General features: G+C 51.9%; 1 protein-coding gene across 7 annotated transcripts; it reads left to right on the top strand.

Moving 5' to 3' along the window:
* Positions 1–4278: 4278 nt before the first annotated feature.
* Positions 4279–18289, top strand: Pgpep1 (pyroglutamyl-peptidase I). 7 transcript variants are annotated; one of them, XM_030243721.1, is made up of 6 exons: positions 5053–5115; positions 7245–7297; positions 10223–10291; positions 12204–12320; positions 13311–13543; positions 13940–18288. In XM_030243721.1, exons 5-6 carry the CDS (start codon positions 13338–13340, stop codon positions 14130–14132), a joined length of 399 nt encoding a protein of 132 aa, XP_030099581.1. In that variant the 5' UTR covers positions 5053–5115; positions 7245–7297; positions 10223–10291; positions 12204–12320; positions 13311–13337; the 3' UTR covers positions 14133–18288. The 7 variants fall into 7 exon arrangements, with proteins under 7 accessions (XP_030099579.1, XP_030099582.1, XP_006509782.1 ...); XM_030243719.1 differs by lacking the exons at positions 5053–5115; positions 10223–10291 and adding an exon at positions 4279–4640; XM_030243722.1 differs by lacking the exons at positions 5053–5115; positions 10223–10291 and adding an exon at positions 4342–4424.
* The last annotated feature ends 1398 nt before the right edge of the window (positions 18290–19687 follow it).

The following is a 19687-nucleotide window of genomic DNA, read 5'->3' as shown; positions in this document are numbered from 1 at the left end:
AGCTCATAGTGGAAAAACAACAGAGCAAAAAGCAGAGAGAAAGATGGTGGTCTCTGCAGCTGCCGCACGACCCCAGAGCTCTCAGTAAAGATCTCAGCTCAGTTTCTAGCACTGCTGTGGCGGTCCTAGAACTCCCTCTGTAGACTAGGCTGTTCTAGAACTCACAGATCCTCCTGTCTCTGCCTCTGCCTCTGCCTCTGCCTCTGCCTCTGCCTCTGCCTCTGCCTCTGCCTCTGTCTCTGCCTCTGCCTCTGCCTCTGCCTCTGCCTCTGCCTCTGCCTCTGCCTCCTCTGCCGCCTCTGCCGCCTCTGCCTCTGCCTCCTCTGCCTCCTCTGCCTCCTCTGCCTCCTCTGCCTCCTCTGCCTCCTCTGCCTCCTCTGCCTCCTCTGCCTCCTCTGCCTCCTCTGCCTCCTCTGCCTCCTCTGCCTCCTCTGCCTCTGCCTCTGCCTCTGCCTCTGCCTCTGCCTCTGCCTCTGCCTCCTCTGCCTCCTCTGCCTCCTCTGCCTCTGCCTCTGCCTCTGCCTCTGCCTCTGCCTCTGCCTCTGCCTCTGCCTCCTCTGCCTCCTCTGCCTCCTCTGCCTCCTCTGCCTCTGCCTCTGCCTCTGCCTCCTGGGACTAAAGATATGTGCTGCCATGCCTGACCCTGACTAGCCATCTTTAAATACTGTTAATTTTATTACTGTTATCATTGCTGCTTTGAGACAAGGTCCCATAGGCTAGCACTCTACCCTCGGAGCCACAGGCCGGGCTGCTTTCTTTTTTGGATTTGTTGAAGACAAGAGAGAGCCTTGGCACACAGTGAGATTCCTGAGTCCTCCAGCCCTGTTCCCAAGGGACTGCAGGGTGAGCCCAGCCCCCCCCCCTCCTCCAGCCCTGCATCTCCTTTCCTCCGGGTTCTTTTCTTTTGTTTGTTCTTTTCAACAGGCTGAGTTTTGCTAAGGTCCGCACAGGAGCATGATAGCTTCACCAGTGGCTGTGCACTGAAAGGAATTCCTCTCCCTCTGTGTTACCCACCAACTAACTGCCCAGAGACCTGAAGGTCCCCTGGGCCTCCCTGAGCCCTCTCTCTGCCCTCTCCCTATTGGGTGATTTTTGGGTATGTGCACAAGGAGACCAAAGGTCAATATAGTGTCTTCTATTGATCTCCATTTTAGTTTTTGAGGTTGAGTCTCTTCCTGAGCACAGAGCTTTCCAGTTGGCTGGGCAGGCTGGCTAGTAAGCACAGCCATACGCTGGTCTCCAGCCCTATTGCTGGTGTTAGAGGGGAGTGTGCACAGCCATACAGCGTAAACCTACCGGTTTGGGGATTCGAACTTGTATCCTTATGCTTGTGGGGGCATTGTTCCCACTGAGCCTTATCCCACATACCTGCTCCCTTGGGGAGTTTTTATCTACCCTTGGTTGAACTGGAACTTTAAGGGTTCTTTGGAAAGTTAGTTGGATAGTGTTTTGCTGGGGCAAACAAGTGAAGAAACATTTAGCTGAGGCAGACACAGGAGAAAGGATGTTCTGTTGAAGCAAGCACTAGAAAGGAAAGGATATAATGAAGGATTCTTCACTAACAACACTCATGTGTTGGTCTGCCTTACATTACATAGTTGATCTGCATTTGTCCAGACTCCATAGAGAGAAACTTCACCAAAAACTTGTGGTGGTAGGCTGCAGTGATGTCAGCTGAGACAGCCGCTCAGCCGAGGAAAGATCCTCAGGAGACACGTGATGTTTGGAGGGTGCATAAATAGGCCCAGCAGACAGTGATGAAGGCTGAGCGAGGCTTGCTTATGGAGCTAGCTGTGCAACACTTGTGGGTCCCATGTCTTCGCTGATCTTCACTTCACTGAGAGAGAGATACAGCTGAGAACTTCTCTGGGTGTTCCTGCTGGTCCCTCCTGTTGCTGTCTCCTTGGGAGCTGGAGGCCTGGCTGTCTCTGCTAGGTAATGCCGCCACTGCTGCTAATTCATGTTTGCTATCCCAACTCTACTGAACTGGACTGCTGGTGTATTTGTAAAGTGTTTGTGAGTAGATCTAGCTGCCACTGCTACCCTGTCACCTGAACTGCTGATTTCTAGACGACACAGCCAGGAGTTGCTCCAAAGAACCATTTCTAAACAGGCCCACTCTGCCCCTCCCCGTATCCTTTCTTTTTCACTACCTCTGATGGGTGGTGAGCTAAAAGGGAGGTTAAAGCATTTAAAAACCATCTTTAAAAATAAAATTAGGCCGGGCAGTGGTGGCACATGTCTTTAATCCCAGCACTTGGGAGGCAGAGGCAGGCAAATTTCTGAGTTCGAGGCCAGCCTGGTCTACAGAGTGAGTTCCAGGACAGCCAGGGCTAAACAGAGAAACCCTGTCTCGAAAAATAAATAAATAAATAAATAAATAAATAAATAAATAAATAAATAAATAAAAAAAATTAGGGGGCTGGAGAGATGGCTCAGCAGTTAAGAGCACTAACTGCTCTTCTGGAGGTCCTGAGTTCAATTCCCAGCAACCACATGGTGGCTCACAACCATCTATAATGAGATTTGATGCCCTCTTCTGGTGTGGCTGAAGACAGCTACAGTATCTTCATATAAATAAAATAAATAAATCTTTAAAAAATAAAAAAATTAAACAAATTAAAGTTACATAATTGATTGCAGCCTTCTGGGTACCTCTGGATTATGAGTGTGTCTCTGGGTGTATTGGGACCTGGGCTCTTAGATGTTCCAACCATCCATAAGGATGCCAGAGCTCAAATAAGCTGTGTTGAGTGTGACTTCCAGCCTGGGCTTGTACACAGGACTCCCTGGTATCAGGTCCAAAGGAAATTATTTCTCCAAGCCCCAAAAGGCAGTCCAGCTATCCAGAAATGAGTTCAACCTGGGCTATGGGAAGATTTCTAGCAGTTAAGTAAATGCTGGATTTCCTCAGGATCTTGGAAATTATTTCCCATCTACCAAAAGGAGTCATTTCTTACTCTTACTTCAGGCAGAAGGAACATATGGCTACCAGTGGTGCCTATCAGCAGACCAAAGCACATGCTGGCCTCCAGGCTCCCTTAGTGTCTCAAGTAACTGTCTCTCAATTCACAGTTCTCGCTAGCCCTTCCTGTCTTCTTCCCCAGCCTAAACTCAGTCCAATGAGGGCCCCCATCTACTCATTCTCCTAATTACCCTGCATGTGCTCTTGCTCTCTCTCTCTCTCTCTCTCTCTCTCTCTCTCTCTCTCTCTCTCTCTCTCTCCTATTGCCCCTCCCCCAACATACTATGGATCCGTTTGTCTGTTTATATGCTATGCAGTCAGAGGAAGGGTTCTTGGCTGTGCATGGGAGCCAGTGTTCCCCCAGTGTCCCGGAACATGGAGGGTCATAACTGCTTGGAACAAGATGCTTGTGGCTCAGTAAGGCCCCACCCTGCCTCTGCAGACACAGATAGGGGGCTCTGTTTTCTCCTGGTGTTTTTGCAGAAATCACAATAGAGGATTACAGGGTAGGCAGGGGATGTCCCAGGTACCCAAATGGTGGTTGGGCACCAGGTCAAACACCAGCCTTCAGCAAAAGGCTGCCTTGACAGGCTAACCCTAAAGCAGCTGAAGTGACACACACCATAGTAACAAATAAGATTTTTTAAAGCCGAGCGTGGTAGCGTATGCCTTTAATCCCAGCACTCAGGAGGCAGAGGCAGGCAGATCTCTGAGTTCGAGGCCAGCCTGGTCTACAAAGTGAGTTCCAGGACAGCCAGGGCTATACAGAGAAACCCTGTCTCGAAAACACCAAAAAAAAAAAAAAAAAAAAAAAAAGATTTTTAAAAATATGAAACATTAGAAAAATGGGACCTCCTTAAGATGAGCCTAAACGATGTCCAGGTAGGGGATGGAAAAACAGCGTCCTTAAAAGGAGATGACAGTCGGAGAAGGACTGCAGGAGGAGGAAGTCTGGGCAGTGAACAGCTAGATGTGCAGGTGAGCAAAGGCTCTGGGGTAATAAGGTGCAACCTGGAGCCAAGGAAAGGAAGTATTCCAGTTAGCCATGTTGGCAGAGAGTCAAAGCTCTTCCTCCTGCGCCCCTCCCTCAGCTTTCTGCTGAAGTGACACTTCTGTCTTCCTCAGAGCCATGCCTCGGTGTCCTTGTTTGTAAACTGTGATGAGTGAACACAATCAAATTGTTCCCCCGCCCTATGTCTTACAGGAAGAGAAACTGAGACTGAGAAGGTTGGAGCGGAGCACACTCCCATTGCCCACTTACGTGTTGGAGGCACGTTTAAAATTCAAGTAGGGGGAGGGTCCTGGCAGCGAATAGGCGTGGCCAGGCAGGGGGACCAGGGGAGATGGCCTGGGCTGGTCGATACTTGGGGCGGGGCATGGCTCCAGGTACCTTGTGAGCCCTGCGGCCACAGGGAACCTGGCGGTGGTAGACTGGGGGCGGAGCCTAGATGGAGACCCGGTATGCATGCCCAGCTCAGTGTTTTCAGTGGCATAAAGGGAAGGGGGGTCGGGGTCGTTGCCCTAGGTGGGTTCAGGGCGGAGTAGATTTTAGAAGGAAGAAGTTTCAGAGAGCATGGCCTGAGCCAGGGATGTCATGGGTCGCGGGTGTGAACGTGGACTGCGGCCTGGCCGAGGGGCATTGGAAGGATCTGCACTTGCGTGGGAGTAGGCGGAGGTACATGACCTGGGCCCAGTTGTTTTAAGGATGGGTTTGGGAGTGTCTTGGGAGCTTGGGACCTGGCTGGAGCGTGACCCCGACCTGAGAGTTTGGAAAGCTCCAGGCGTGTGATTCTTGGGGGCGTGGTGGGTCCCTTACAGGACCTGGAGGAGGGTCTTTGGAAGACTGGGGGCGGGGTTGGCTAGGGGTGTGGTTTCTAGGAGGCGTGGCCTAGGAATGGCCTGGCCCGGGCGTTGGGGTCCAGGGTGTAGTGGTGCGCTTGGGGCTCGGCGGAACCCGGGGGGCCGCGCAGGGGAGCGTACAGCTGGTCGGGGGCGTGTCCGGGGCGTGTCCGCGCAGGCCCAGCGTTAGGGGGCGGGGCCGAGCGGCCGGGCGGGGCTCGGGGGTCCGTGTCCGCTCCAGTCCCTACAGCCAGGATCCTAGAGAGTGCATTCCACCATGGAGCAGCCGCGGAAGGCGGTAGTGGTAACCGGTAGGTGCATCTGGACCGGGGCGGCGGGGCAAGTGTTCGCGGTTGCCAGAGGTTTGCAGTTGTCGCCGCCCGCGATAGCACCGTTCGGTCCTGGTAACCTGGAAAGTCCGGGGTCACGCGGCCGGGAGTTCGGAGTGCGCGGGGACTAGGGTGCAGACAGGTCACCTCGCGTACTGCAGTCCCTCCCTGCCTCTTCAGAGCTCTGGCATGTCCCCACCCGCTGACCCCGGGGACAAAGGCGGGTTTACGGCCAGGAAAAGTCCCAGTGACATACGATCCGCTCAGCTTCTGCTCCTGGCACCTTGTATTGTTGGAGGGGCCTGCAACCCGGTTTGGGGCAGGTGTTGGGCCTGGAGTCAACCTGACCCCGGAATGACCCAGGGACTCTAGAGACCAGCTCCTACTGTCACCAGCACCCCCGGAAGCCAACTGTTCTTATTTCCAGGCCTTGGAGGAGGGCACTCGGGTTAGCCTCTGCCCTGAGAGGCCACAGGGAGTGAGCCAGGAAAAACTCCCACTCCTACAGGTGTTTTATAACTGAGAAAGGTTGGGACTTTCTCCCTGCTGTTCCCTGCAGTACAAGTGTGAACGACAGTGTCCCTGATCCATTGGAGCATTCTGGGGGTGGGGGTGTTTATTTGGTTGGTTGGTTTATTAAGATAGAGTCTCATTCTGTTGCACTATCCTGCTGACCTGGAACTTAACTCTGTGACCAAGGCTGGCTACAAACCCAGGGTGATGATTTAGCTTCAAACTTCCAAATGATAGGGTGAGCAGCATGTGCCACCATGATGAGATGCCCCAAGATGTGTCCTCTACCTGCTGTCCTGAGGTATGGTGGCTCTCTCTTAACCTCTTAACACTGGCAGCAGGCTCTTACCACCTGAGTTACACTAACCCAGGTTCTTAGATGTGTGTGTGTGTGTGTGTGTGTGTGTGTGTGTGTGTGTGTAGAGGTTAACCTTGGGTGTCATTACTCAGGCTCCATCCACCTCTGTTTTGAGAAAGTGTCTCAATTTAGGACGCATTCAGAGGTAGCATTTTTCAACCTGTGAGTCACGACCCCTTTGTGGGCCAATTGACCCTTTCACAAGGGTCACCTCAGATTGTGGGGAAACACAGATTTTTATATTATGATTCATAACAATAGCAAAATTACAGTTATGAAGTAGCAAAAGAGAGAAAGAAAGAGAGGATGGCAGCATTAGGAAGGCTGAGAACCCCTGCTCTAGAGCTTGCCAGTTAGGCTAGACTAACTGGCCATAGCGCCCCAGACTGCCTGTCTCTGCTTCCTCAGCCCTGGGAATACAAGTTTGTGCCTCCTCACCTCCGGTATATGGTGCTGGAGAGCTGAACTCGGGCCCTGTGTGGCAACTGACTGAGGTATCTTTCCAGCTGTATTTATTTATTTTGAAGCAGGGTCTCATGTAGCCTGGACTGGCCTGAAACAGTCTTGGAGTCTGGGTCTGCACCATGGCACCCAGAGGCCAGTGGGCTGGTTTTTGTTTTTCTCAATTTAACTTTTCTTGGCAACCCAGTGGCTAGAGAAGGAGGCCGAGTTACCCATATGGGATAAATCCCAGCCTCTTCCCACTCCTGCTGTGTGACCTGGTAGAGTCAGCCCCCTCTCTGCGTCACTTCTTGCTCATGACAGTTAGGCCCTGGAAACCCTGACTTCAGAGGGAATGGAGCCAAATGCCACAAGGCCTTGGAGGTCTGTCTTGGTCAGAGATAGGACCTGGAGGTTGAAGGTTGAACTGACCAAAAGCAGAAGCAGTCTGGTGTCCACCCAGCCTGTCCTGGAGACACCCCCCTCCCAGTCTCTGTGAGCTAATCTTAAAGTAGTGGTGGTCCACAGCCCCACCCAGACAGTGATAGAGTAGTTGGATTTTGGCTGGAGAACAGAGCATTGAAGAGAGAGGCTAACTAGGTCCTCCCAGGTGTGAGGACCCAATTGGGACAAGGAAGCCTGTGCCTGTCACCCCAGGACTCAGCAAGTTGAGGCCACAGCCCATAGCTGGGGCATACCAGGAAGGACTGGATAAGAAGCTAGAATAGGGGTGTGTCTGGGGATGAGATTTCAGAACTCAGGTAAGAAGAGAGAATAACTTCTCTTTTCCTGTTTTCAGGATTCGGCCCTTTTGGGGAGCATACTGTGAATGCCAGCTGGATCGCTGTCCAGGTAACTCTGATCTGGGGGAGGAGCCTCGCCAGGAGCTGAGTATCTTTCCAAGTACTTAATACAATTTAACAGTGAATTTTAACCTTGACTTTTTTTTTTTTTAAACCCAAGATGTAATTCTATATAGCCCAAGCTCATGATCCTCCTGCCTCAGCCTCCTGAGCAGTAGCTGAAAACCTTTTCAATTGACCTGGTATGGTGGAACACACCTTTAATCCCAGCACTTGGGAGGCAGAGGCCAGCCTGGCCTACAGAGTGAGTTCCAGGACAGCCAGGGCTACACAGAGAAATCCTGTCTCGAAAAACAAACAAACAAACAAACAAAACAAAACAAAAACAAAAGAAAAGAAAAGAAAGGTGGAGTGTGTTCCGGCGGGTTCCCTGTGGCTGGGGAGCAGGCGCCCTGGGCAGGGACTCAGTCTCTTCACTGAGAACCTCAGGGGGTGGCTCTTCCCAGAGTGCCATCCAAGAAGTGACTCTACTAACTTGTATTTCCTTGCCAGATGGGACATTCAGACAGACAGACTAGGGAACAATTGAGTGGAGAGAAACAGACGTTTGATTCTTTGGTAATAACTGGCTGGGACGGCAGCAGACCAGGATTAATTTTAGCCCATTAGCTGTGTGATTTAAGGGTTCTCTCTTCTCACCCGAGACTCCCACGTCCCCCACCACCAGCCTGTCACCCTCCCCGTGCTGCAGACCTCAGAAGTCCCAGCTGCTTTAGCACCTCCCTCTTTTCTTTCCACCTTCACTCTGTGAGCCAGGTGGAGGACCCCGGGGTCCCAGGGACCTCGCAGATGGGAGTGTGGCCGGGCCCCTGCTTGTGCATCCACTCCCGGGACCACCAGACAAAAAGCCCCAGTGTGTCTCAGAAGACTTGTGTGTCTGGCTTTGTGCGAGTTACAGACAGGAGGCTTCACGGGCTAAGTGGACACAAAGCCAGTGTCTGGATTCCTGGGCCCCAGACACCGCCATCTGCATGTAAATGGGAAGGAAAATCAATTAAACAATCTTTGTGAATATCCCCTTGGAGCTCTTGGACTGGGGGAAACTCCGGGTCCTGAATAGACCAAGACTGTTCCTCAACCTATTCCTTTAAAATATTTTATTTGTTTTTGCATTTGATGATTGCGAGTGTGGAAGAGCACGCCTGTGGAGGTCAGAGGGTAGCTCTCTGGACCAGCTTCTCTCCTTCCACTGTGTGAGTGCTCTGAATGGAGCATGGAGACCAGGCTGGGCCACGGGCTTCATCACCCTTGAGCCTTACTTTTGTTTTTAAGTTTTGAGGCAGGATCTCACTCTGGCTGACTTTGAACTCCTGATTCTTCTGCCTCAGCCTCCCTAGCACTGGGGTGACAGGTGTACACTGTTGTGCCTGCCTCCTTTGATTGGTTAACTAATCAATCACATTTTACTCTGTATCTTGGCTAGTTTCAAACTCCAGGTGATTTTCCTGCCTCAGTTTCCGGAGTGCTGGAATTGTAGAGGGTGCCTGCCCTCACACCGGCTTTCTCTTCATTTCCCCTGGGTCTGGGGTGCCAGGTTGTTTCCTGGGAGGTTCAGGTGGGTGTCAAGGACCAGGCTGACTCTGACTTGTTTCTTCACAGACTCCCTGAGTGGGCCACAGACGTGGTGACATCCTGGGATAATTACTGCCACCACAAGTCTAGACAGACCTGCTAAGGGTACCAGCAAACAAAGAGGGCTTTGTGCTGGGGTCAAGGGAATCAATTGGTCAGATGCAGCCATGCCTGCTTTTGCGACAGAGTCTTTTCAGGTAGATGACCCAGGACAATGCCACAGCTGAAGCCCTGCCTGGTGTTTCCCAGGGTGCTGGGTACTGAGCCAGGATTCAGGAAGTGGGATGTGGGGCTCACAGCCCTCTTCTCCTGAGAGAGCTGGAACCAGGTGTCCAGGGACAAAAGGCAGAATCTGGTGAAGGGTGACACTACTTGCACATCTGTGACCAGTCCCCACTACAATGGCCTTCTCAGCCATAGAGTCCCCACAAAAAGCAGAGTGTCAGCATGGAAGGGTGCTTGTCTTCTGATAGCGCCTGGCCTTCACAGAGACATTAAATACCAGCTCGCACCCACCTCAGGTTTTCTAGGTGAAGCCCTGAGTCCCACATCACTTACCCGGTCCATATGTGAGTCCTGCTGTTTGAAGGTACTAGCCATGGGATGAGGGTGAGTGCCGAGCCCCCCAGCTAGACCTCAGTCATTCATCTTGTGTAGGGGGGCGGAGTGTGTCTTTTGTTTGTTTTTTTGAGACAGGGTTTCTCTGTATAGCCCTGGCTATTCTGGAACTCACTATATAACCAGGTTGGCCTTGAAGTCAGAGATCCTCTTACACCTGTGTCCCAAGTGCTGGATTTAAAGCTGTGTGCCACTATGCCTGGCATTTTGTGTTTTGCTTGTTTTCTTGTTTTTGTTTTTGTTTTTGTCTGACACAGGATCTCAAGTAGCCCAGGTTAGCCTCAAACTCACTATCAGCTAAGAACTCCTGAGCCTTGGCCTTGGCCTTGTAAGACGTGCAGAGATGATAGAGCTGACAGGTGTATACCTTCATCAATATCCTGTCACCAATATCCTGTCATGTGCCTGTCCTTCCAGGCCACCATTGGGAACAGGGTGGCCTGTGGGAACAGCATGAGGAGTCTCTGGAGGCCCAGGCAGCCATTAGTCTCAGTGAGGGAGCCAGTGCTACTGAATTTGTTCTTGGGGAGCTCCTCAAAGATACGATGGCAAGACTGTGGGTGTGGTGGCCCACAGCTGCTATCCCAGCACTGGGGAGGCAGAGGCAGGAGAGCTAGGAGGCCTGCACTAGACTGGGCATAGTTAATCCTGGCTAGAACAGGAACAACTAGCCCCTAACAGAAAACTTAACCTTTTTTTTTTTTTTTTTTTTTTTTGGAGACAGTGTCACTCTGTAGCCTAGGCTGCCCCACATTCTGTTCTCCTGTCTCAGACTCCAGTGCAGGCATGACAGGTGTGTGCTGCTGAAGGCCAGTCACCTGGGGTGTCTTGATGTGTGTGCCCATGGGTGGGGTGGCTCTGTTCTGCCCTGAGTGCACCCCTTGAAGGGTTGGGGTGTTGGTGAATGGTCTTAGTGCCTGACCCTGGTTTCATTTCCTGCTTTTGTGAACTATAGATTTACATCCTGATTCAAATAAAACACGTGGGGGCAACTGGGCATCACCAGGGCCCCTGAGCAAACACTGAATAGGATCTGGGGTGAAAGGATATGGAGTTATTTACTTATTTTAGTGTTTGTTTTATTTTTGGTGCTTTTTGGGATTGTCCCTCTAAATAGCCCTGGCTATACTGCAACTCTTACAAGACCAGACTGGCTTCAAATTCACAGAGATCCTCTTCAAATTCCTCAAGTGCTGGAATTAAATGTGTGCATTGCCACATCTGGCCTCTCTGCTTTATTTATTTATTTATTTATTTATTTATTTATTTATTTATTTATTTATTTATTTATTGACAGAGTCTCATATAGCCCAGGCTGGCCCCCAAAGCACTTACTATGTAGCCCAGGCTGACCTTGAACTTCTTCCTGCTTGCTGCCTCCATCTCCCAAAATGGGCGACAGGATGTGATGCCAGGCATGTTCTTTTGTTTTATTTTTATTTTTAAATTAGATATATTTAAATTATGCACATGTAAATGCTTGTTCTGGGAGCCACCTGTATGCAGATGCCTCCTGAGACCCAGCATTCCTTAGAGGCTACAGCCACTTGATGCTGGAGCTGGAAGCTGAACTCAGGTCCTCTGGAAGAGCGGCAGAGCTCTTACCTCTCTCCAGTACTGTTTTGATTTTTGAGATAGGGTTCCTCAGCAGCCCAGGTTTTCCTGGGACTCACAGCAATCCTCTTGCCTCAGAGTCTTGAATGATTCACACCATCTGCTCTGCTGGGGGAAGTTTATTTTGTTTTCCTGTTTATGAATGAAGTTCCAAAGGCCATCAAATCCAGTTGCCATGGCTACGACTTGCCCTTTGCCCCTTCCCCACTCAGCCAGCAGATGGCGTACTTCCACTGCCCCAGTGCAAACCCAAAGAAACTAGACCTTTGTGTTTTTTAATTCCTTCAGATTTTGTTTCTTTGTTTGTTTGAGTCTAGGGTGTATGTTTGTTGAGACAGGGTCTCTTTGAACTCCTGATCCCACTGTCTCCAGCTCCCAAGTGTCTGGGATGATAGGCATGTACCACCACACCAGTTTATGTGGTGCTGGGAAGAAATCCAGGCTTTGCCCACATGCTGGCTGAACTCTCTTCCAATTGAGCTACAACTATGCTAACCAGCTGAGCTTCAGCCCCAAACCTTTTTTTGCTTTTTTTGTTTCTTGTTTGTGTGAGATAGAATCTCACTATATAACCTAGGCTAGCCTGGAATTCTTTGTGTAGAAGAGGCTGGCCTTAATATAGCAGTTCTCTTGCCTCAGCCTCTCAAGTGTTAAGACAGTTCTCAGCACTATGACAGTGATGCCTGGCTTACCCCCTTTTTTATGATGTGGTCCTTGTCACAGTTGTGGAAATGGGTGACTACTGATTCTTCCTCAGGCAGGCACTGTGTCTCCTGGTCCCTGGAGACCCTGGGCTCCTGCAGGAAGGCATTTCCCAGGTAGCCCTGCAGTGGTCACCTGATGAACTGCTGATGAACTCAGTGGGTTATGTGAAGTCAAGACTCCGTTTTTTGAGGAGGGGCAGAGTCTCATGCAGCCAAGGCTGCTTTCAGTTTTTCTATGTAGCAGAGGATAACCTCTTGCTCCCTGCCTCCATCTCCCAAGTGCTGTGTGATCTTGGTGTGCCACCCTGAGCTGAGCTGCCTGGAGTCTGGGCACAGAAGGCTCCGTGCAGCTCCTCCATCCTCACCCCCCCCTGTCTTTCCTCCCAGGAGCTGGAGAAGCTGGGCCTCGGGGACAGCGTGGACCTGCATGTGTACGAGATCCCCGTGGAATACCAGACGGTGCAGAGGCTCATCCCAGCACTGTGGGAGAAGCACAGCCCCCAGGTGGGCAGCAGGGCATCGCTGAAAGTGATCCCCACCCCCTAGAGCCTAGTCACTGTTCTGTCACTATGAGGAGTCACCATGGTCATGGCCACAGCCACTCATAAAAGCCAATATCTTACGAGGGGTGTACTCAGTTTCTAAGGGTTAATCCACGATCATCAATTCCAGACGCAGACAGGCAGGCACGGGAGCAGAGGCAGGCAGACAGAAGCACGGACTGGCCTGAGCTTTTGAAACCTCAACACACACTCTCCACTCCCAGCAATTCACCTCTTCCAACAAGACCACACCTCCTAATCGTCCCCAAGCTGTTCCACTGCTCCCTGGTAACTAAGGATTCAAATAGATGAACCTCCGGAGCCATTCTCATTCAGACCACCACACCATCCATAAGGCCACCGCCATATGGCCAGTGCCACACCACACCTTACAGGGCCCTGTTAGGGCCTTGCTGCCTTCTGTGCCTGTACACCAGCTAGGACTTACCCAAGCCCGTCCTATATGTGAGGTCCTGATGTCCGCTCAGCACTACCAAAGAAAATACTAATAAAAAAATAATTTTCAAAACATACCTCGAGCCGGGCAGTGGTGGCACATGCCTTTAATCCCAGCACTTGGGAGGCAGAGGTAGGTGGATTTCTGAGTTCAAGGCCAGCCTGGTCTACAGAGTGAGTTCCAGGATAGCCAGGGCTACACAGAGAAACCATCTCAAAAAACTAAAAAACAAACAAAACAAAACATACCTCAAGCAAGGTACAGTGGTGGTAGATAACCATCGTCTTAGCGATCATGAATTTAAGGACAGCCTGGGCTACATGAGAGTCTGAGACCCTGTCTCAAAGGTGAAGCCAAAGGCCACCCTGGGCTCCTAGGTAGCCACGTTAATAGCTCATTTTCCAGCAACAACAACAGAGACTCACTGTTTTTATTCCCCATGTATGGGTGGGTGCTGCTCCTGCTAACCGTCCCCCAATTGTCTCTTGTCCCCAGCTCGTAGTGCATGTTGGGGTGTCGGGCATGGCCACCACAGTGACGCTGGAAAAATGTGGGCACAACAAGGGTTACAAAGGACTGGATAATTGCCGGTTCTGCCCCGGCTCTCAGTGCTGCGTGGAGGATGGTCCCGAGAGCATCGACTCCATCATCGACATGGACGCCGTGTGCAAAAGGGTGACCACACTGGGACTGGACGTGTCTGTTACCATCTCCCAGGATGCTGGCAGGTAGGCTCCAGGCCCTGAGGGGTGGGTGGGGGGGCTTCCTCTCCAGCAGGGAGGCTGGGGAGGAAACAGCAGATAACTTCCTCAGTCACTCTCCACCTTAGGCTTGAAGATAGTTTCTCTGTGTAGCCCAGGTTGACCTGGAACTCTGCATAGACCAGGCTGGCCTCAGCCTGACATCTACCTGCATCTGCTTTCTGAGTGCATGCCCAGCAAAATACGTTTTCAGAAAATGGAGAGTAGGCATCCAGGGTCCCCCAAATTCCTGACCCCTAGATTCTCCTCCACCTCCCAGCTGTGCCCCAGAGCTGTGCCCCAGAGCTTTGAAGGACTTTTCAGAAGCCTGGTGGCTTTGGCCTGGGACATAGTGACTGTGACTTTTCCTCCCATCTGTCTCAGGTATCTGTGTGACTTCACGTATTATACATCGCTCTACCAGGGCCGCGGCCGCTCCGCTTTTGTCCACGTGCCCCCACTGGGTAAGCCCTACAACGCCGACCAGCTAGGCCGGGCGCTACGAGCTATCATCGAGGAGATGCTGGGTGTCCTGGAGCAAGCCGAGGGAGACATCAGCTGTTGCCGCCAGCTCTGACAGCCATGTACACCTGGGTGCGGTGCCGAGAGAGGGGCCATCCTGACTCATCTGCCCCTCCTAATGGACCACAAGGGGGCAATTGAGAGAGCTCCCATCTGAATATCATCTGGGGACACTTCTGCGCCCAGAGGCCAGGGCTAGTGGTCTGCACACATGCCATGGGGCCACCTTGACCCTGACGCAGTCTGCATTTTCAGGTGTATGGACAAGGAGTTGAAGCTTGCCCTGTGGCTGGGGCCTCACAAAGTATCATAAAGTAGATTAGCTCTAATCCATGTCTTAAACCCTAGATGGTCCCCGCCAAAGCCACTTGGGACCTGGTTGCCTTTTCTATCTTCTGTCTGTTTCTGTCTGTGTCTGTCTCTCTCTGCCTCTGTCTGTCCCCATCCTTCTTTGTTGTACCCACCTTCCTTCAGTGCTAGAACAGAACAGCGTAACTTATGTTCCCATTGTTAAGACTTCAGGCCTAACCAACAAGTGTCTTTCCTTTCTCCTGGGGAGGGCGGCCTCTTTTGCCTCCTGCCCTGAAAATGCCATCATACTTTGGGTCTCCATAGTGGGTTCCCTTTGCTCAGAAGAGCAGGCTGCTATGGCCACCAAGGGCCTGGCCGCAGTAGCCTCTGGTGCCTGTGGGGAGCCGACCCTGCCATGATCTTTCTTGTTCTCTTTTTGATATTTTAAGACTCTTAAAATTTTAGATACTCTAAACTTTAGAGGGTATTTGTTGTTTGTTTGTTTTTTCTTTGGAGACAGGGTCTCAGGTAGCCTAGGCTGGCCTCGTGTGAACTCCTGATCCTCTGGCCTCAGTTTCCTAAGCACTAAGGGGACAGGTGTTTGCCACCACACATGGCCCACCTGGGACCCAGAACCTACCGTGTGAACCATCACCTGGAGCTGTGGATTTTCTCCATCTTGAGATAGCCAGCCTCTAATATCCTGTGAGGGACCTGGGGTGAGAGGCTGCGGTGCCCAGGCATGTCCCTGCATGTCCTATCAGCCACAGGGATATCTGCTGAACTGCATTTGGAAGTGTGCCAGGGACTCCAGCCAGCCTTTGTCTCTGGCTGACTTTGAACTGCCAAGCCAGGAGGAGGGGCTCTCAGGAAGGGTGGGATGTAGCATGTGACCTGGACTCCTTCCAAGACCAAGTACAGTTCCTGCCAGTGAAGCCAAGTACATTGTGGATGCCACCTTCTCTTTTGTGGATGGATAGAGACCTCGGTGTCCCCACGGGATTGATGGATCTGAATTCTGAAGTGACTTCTCATCCCTGGATCTTCTTGTTGTTTGTGAGACTGGGTCTCCTATAGCCCAGGCTAGCCTCCAATTCACTGTAGCTGAAGCTGACCTTAAATCCTGACCCTCCTACCTCGGCCTACTCAGTGCAGGGCTTGTGAAAGCCTGTGTGCTGGGCCTGGCTACTTTTAAGCTCTAGTGTTCCTTGTTCTGATGTGGTTTCTTCATGTCATCATCTTGTTGATCCTGGGTCTGAAGCTTATTTGTCGCCACATGGAGATCTGAGTGGTTGGCTCTCTTTCTGAATCTCAGGGTTGAGGGCACCCTGGAGTGCCCCAGGGTGATTTGCTGTCCCTACAAAGGCATCTATGGGTGTGGGCCTGCAGTTTGAATAACGAGGGCTCCCCCTCTTACCCTCCCCCCAGTCCTGTGCTAACACCTTCTCCAGAGAGAGAGGCCCTGCAGTTTCCCAGATAGCCATGGGCAGGAAGATGGGGGCTCAGGAGTAAGGGATTCCCCAGGGCTCTGGGCTTTTGAGACATCATGTAGACAAGGCAGGCCTTGAACTCCTGGTCCTGTGGCCTCAGCCTCCCCCTGAGATGACCAAGGTGGATCTGACTTTGGTTCCCGTATGTCTTTGTTTTTGTGTTCTGAGGCAGAGTTCTACCTGACCTCTGTAGCTCAGGCTGGCCCTCCAACGTGTGGCAGTCCTGCTTCAGATGTATCAGTGCCTGGCAAGTCTTCCTTAGGAAGACCATGGGCTGTGCTCCACTCTCAATTTTCCCAAAGTCCCTGGCATGGGAACACCATGCTCAGGGACCCCAGGAGGGTGCACATGTCATGTTCTAGTCCCCACTGTTGAGCTGAGGGGGATTCCAGGACATGGGGCTGGTAGTTATTTATTTAGGTATCTCTTAAACACACACCCCTTGCCCTGATCCAAAACTACTTGTTTTTTTTTTTTTTTTTTTTTTTTTGTCGTTTTTTGGCAGGTAGGGCTCAGGGTCTGTAGTTGCCAGGTGTCACCTAGACTGGTCACATTGACCCTTGAGGTCCAGGTCACCCCAGCACTGACCTTCATTTCCCATGCTTACCCTGGGGAGTGTGGGTGGGGCTTCAAGAGGTAGGCAGATGTGTGGGCAGAGCCTGACCTGGGCCTGGCTGGCCCTTACCATTAATGGCAAAGTAGAAAGCTAGCCCAGCGGAGCAAGAGAAGTAACATGGCATAAACCTGAAGCCAGGGACTTGTGCAGGGACAGCAGTGGTAGAATCTGAGGTCTCAGCCAGTCTGAGAAAGTGTCTGATTTATGATATCAACTTAGGTGTGGAGATGTAGCTTTCAGACCAACACCAGCATGCTGTGCCCTGGGCCACTCCAGTGTTTCCTGAGGCCACGTGGAGGGCCAAACTGCAAGAATTGGAGGCAGGATCACCATAGTGGGCACCAATCTTCTGAATTCATTTTTTTGGGAGATGGTGGGGGGTGGTACAGGATCTTGTGTAGCCTGGGCTGGCTTCACACTATGTGGCTGAGGGTGACCTTGAATTCCTTGCCTCCAGGTCCCAGGGATGGCAGGGTTAAGCCTCCGCCTGAGCCTGCTTTGGGGGCAGATCTTTGAAGTTAAATTGATGGCTTCAGCTAAAATGGGAACTCTCTCCTGTACTTCTCAAGCTGGCGTGTAAACCTTCAGGAAAGCGGGGACCCCGAGGCTGGGGGAAGTTGGAAAAGCAGACTCTAGGTGCTTTTGAGTGAGGACTTTGGCTGGAAGTCAGACCAGCTGCTGTGTGCACAGGATGCTTGTGCCTGCGCCCCCAAGGTGACCTTGCTGTATGCTAGGAGAGCGCCTCCAGCCTGCCCTTCTCCCTCCCACTGTCTAGACAGCTCACCCTTGACCTCTCTACCCCTTGGAGTGTCTGAGCCCAGAGTCCCCTCTGGGAACATAGAGACAAAGCCTTACTCTCAGAGCCTGGACTCTGAGAGTTGGGGCTGTGGGGGTCCCTGTGGGGTCCCTATGCATGCCGATGGCTTCTCAAATGTGTACCCAGGCAGGTGGCCTCCCTCCCCAGCCCACCATTTCTCTACATCCACAGGCTGGAGAGAGCAAACAGATAGAGGGGCTTTGGTGTTCTGTGTCTGGTGAAATGCCTCCCGCCCCCCCCCCCCAAAGTACAGTGTCTGGACTAGAAAACAGGGCACATAGCTCTTTTTTTTTTTTTTTTCTTTATATGCAGCAGTAGGGGAATGAACCCAAGTCAATGTTTGGGTTTGAAAAGCTATATCCTGAGTTGCCACAGCCACTAAACATGCCTGTCAGTAAGGCCTGTCACTGGTGTCAGGGACACTGGTCACAAGCTGTAAGGATTGCATCATCCAGGCAATGGTCCTGGAGGCAGAACAAGAGTTCAAGGCCAGCCTCCCCCTACACTCCAAGTTAGAGGCCAGGCTGGGATTTGAGAGACAAAAAACCAAATTATCAGGAAGAGAGGGAGAGAGGTGGGCAAGGTGACTCAGGGGGGAGTCAGTTACCACCAAACTTTTATTCCCCAAGAGCCACAGGGTTTTCTTTTATAAAAAGAGGTTTCACTAATGCTGGTTGGCACCAGGCTCTTTTCCCTCAAAGCCTGGGTTGGCTCCGCCCAGGGCAGCTGAAGCCACACCTTAGGGAGCGCTTCCTGGGTGCCCCCACAGGGGGCCTGGCTGGTGTATGGGACCCCCCAGTACCTCAGATGTTTTATCCTCTCAACAGGGCACTTCTGCCCTCTGAGACCCTTCAGGCCCAGTATGTCTTCTCTTTGAGGCCAGAGCTCCCACCAAGCATCCTGACCCCGGGGGATAGAAGGGAGAAGGGCCTGCCAGGCTGCACTCGGGGAAACTCCACGCTCTTTACTCAGAACCAATAAAGTCATTGAAACCTGTCATTGTGCATCCAGTGTCACCTACTGGGGACTTTCAGCAGGTTCAAACCACTGGAACCCCGCTATGGTCCACACTAGCCAGCCTCTGACTGCTGGCCTGAAGCCATCTTCCTCCCTCAGCCCTCCTGGGTCTGGGGTCAACACCTGTACGTTCTTTTTGGAGTAGACTAGGATGTACCCCCTGCCTCCCACAAACCCAGCCTTATTTTAAGGGTCTGGAGAATCCCACGGTGGAAGTCAGACCTCCCCTTCCCTTTCCTGTGGTCCTCACTGCCTGAAATTTCTCTGGTCAGCTGAGCCCCGCCTGACAAAAGGGAAGAAATGGGGTGATTCTTGCCAAGCCGGGGCTTGTGACCCTGGCCTGGGAACACAGATTCCTGTCACCCTGGCTGTCACGCGCTGCAAACTTTCATAGTCATAGGAAGTCATAAACTAACAGTCATCGGTGGGGACACCGGATGCCATGCTCCTGGTTGGGTTTACAGGAGCCTGCTGACATTCCCAGCTGGGTGATCAGTGCCACACGGGTCGGACAGCGTATCACCTGGGCAGAAGTGTCTGAAGGACACCTGGGCTCTATTGTCTATCAGAATAGTAAACAAGGGACCCCAAAACATTAGAAGTCCCCAGGAATCTCAAGCTGCAAGGAGAAGGGTGAAGCCCGGGGCAGCCAGAGCAGGAACTTAACTTAGCTCTGGCAAACGCTGCACACAGCTCCCACTGTCAGTCAGGCCACCTTGCAGGAGAGACTAGCCGAGAGTGATGGGTTACTGAACAATGGAGGGCCCCGCCTGGCTGTACCCTGTGGCCAGGCACGCTCTCCATCCGTGCTTAGCCCTGAGCCTCATGTTAGGACTTGGAGTGCTCTGCGCCTCTGAGCTTTTTTCCATATGGAATACATCTTGGGCCAGTGAGATGGCCTGGCAGGTGAGGGCACTTATTGTCAAGCCTGAGAATCTGAGTTTGAACCCTAGTGAGTATTGGGGTCACTGGGTGCACAAATAATGAGGAAATGACACCAAAGTCAGACCCACCACGAGGAAGCGCTTCTAACTGGCCAGGGTCCTGAGGTCAGGAGTGGAGCTGACCACAGCAAAGGCCTTGAAGGGCAGGAGCAGTCTCCTTTTGAGGCGTAAAATAAAGGAGAAATTTGTAAATGGAGGTTTAGTCCTGGGATGTGACTGTTTACCATACAAGCCCAGGCCTACTCTAACAAGGCAGTGGTCTCTGATGTGGGCCAGGTGGTTTTACTGCAGCTGAGGAGAGGGCAGGACTTGAGGGTTTGCAGTAAAATGGGGCACAGAGCAAAGCTTGGAATTACCCCAGGGGTTTTCAGAGAGGTGAGGCTCCTGCTTGAGACCCTCCCTGTCTTTTATTTATTTGGTTTTTTGAGACAGGAA

Source organism: Mus musculus, chromosome 8 (assembly GCF_000001635.26).
Source record: "Mus musculus strain C57BL/6J chromosome 8, GRCm38.p6 C57BL/6J".
In the NCBI taxonomy this organism is placed as follows: domain Eukaryota; kingdom Metazoa; phylum Chordata; class Mammalia; order Rodentia; family Muridae; genus Mus; species Mus musculus.
This window is presented reverse-complemented; position numbering and strand designations above follow the sequence as displayed.

Bases quoted from the DNA above. Each gene is read 5' to 3' on its own strand.
- Pgpep1 (NM_023217.4), top strand. From the start codon at position 5,082: ATGGAGCAGCCGCGGAAGGCGGTAGTGGTAACCG. The intron at 5,116-7,244 runs GTAGGTGCATCT...TCCTGTTTTCAG, and splicing joins GAAGGCGGTAGTGGTAACCG to GATTCGGCCCTTTTGGGGAG. The intron at 7,298-12,203 runs GTAACTCTGATC...CTTTCCTCCCAG, and splicing joins CCAGCTGGATCGCTGTCCAG to GAGCTGGAGAAGCTGGGCCT.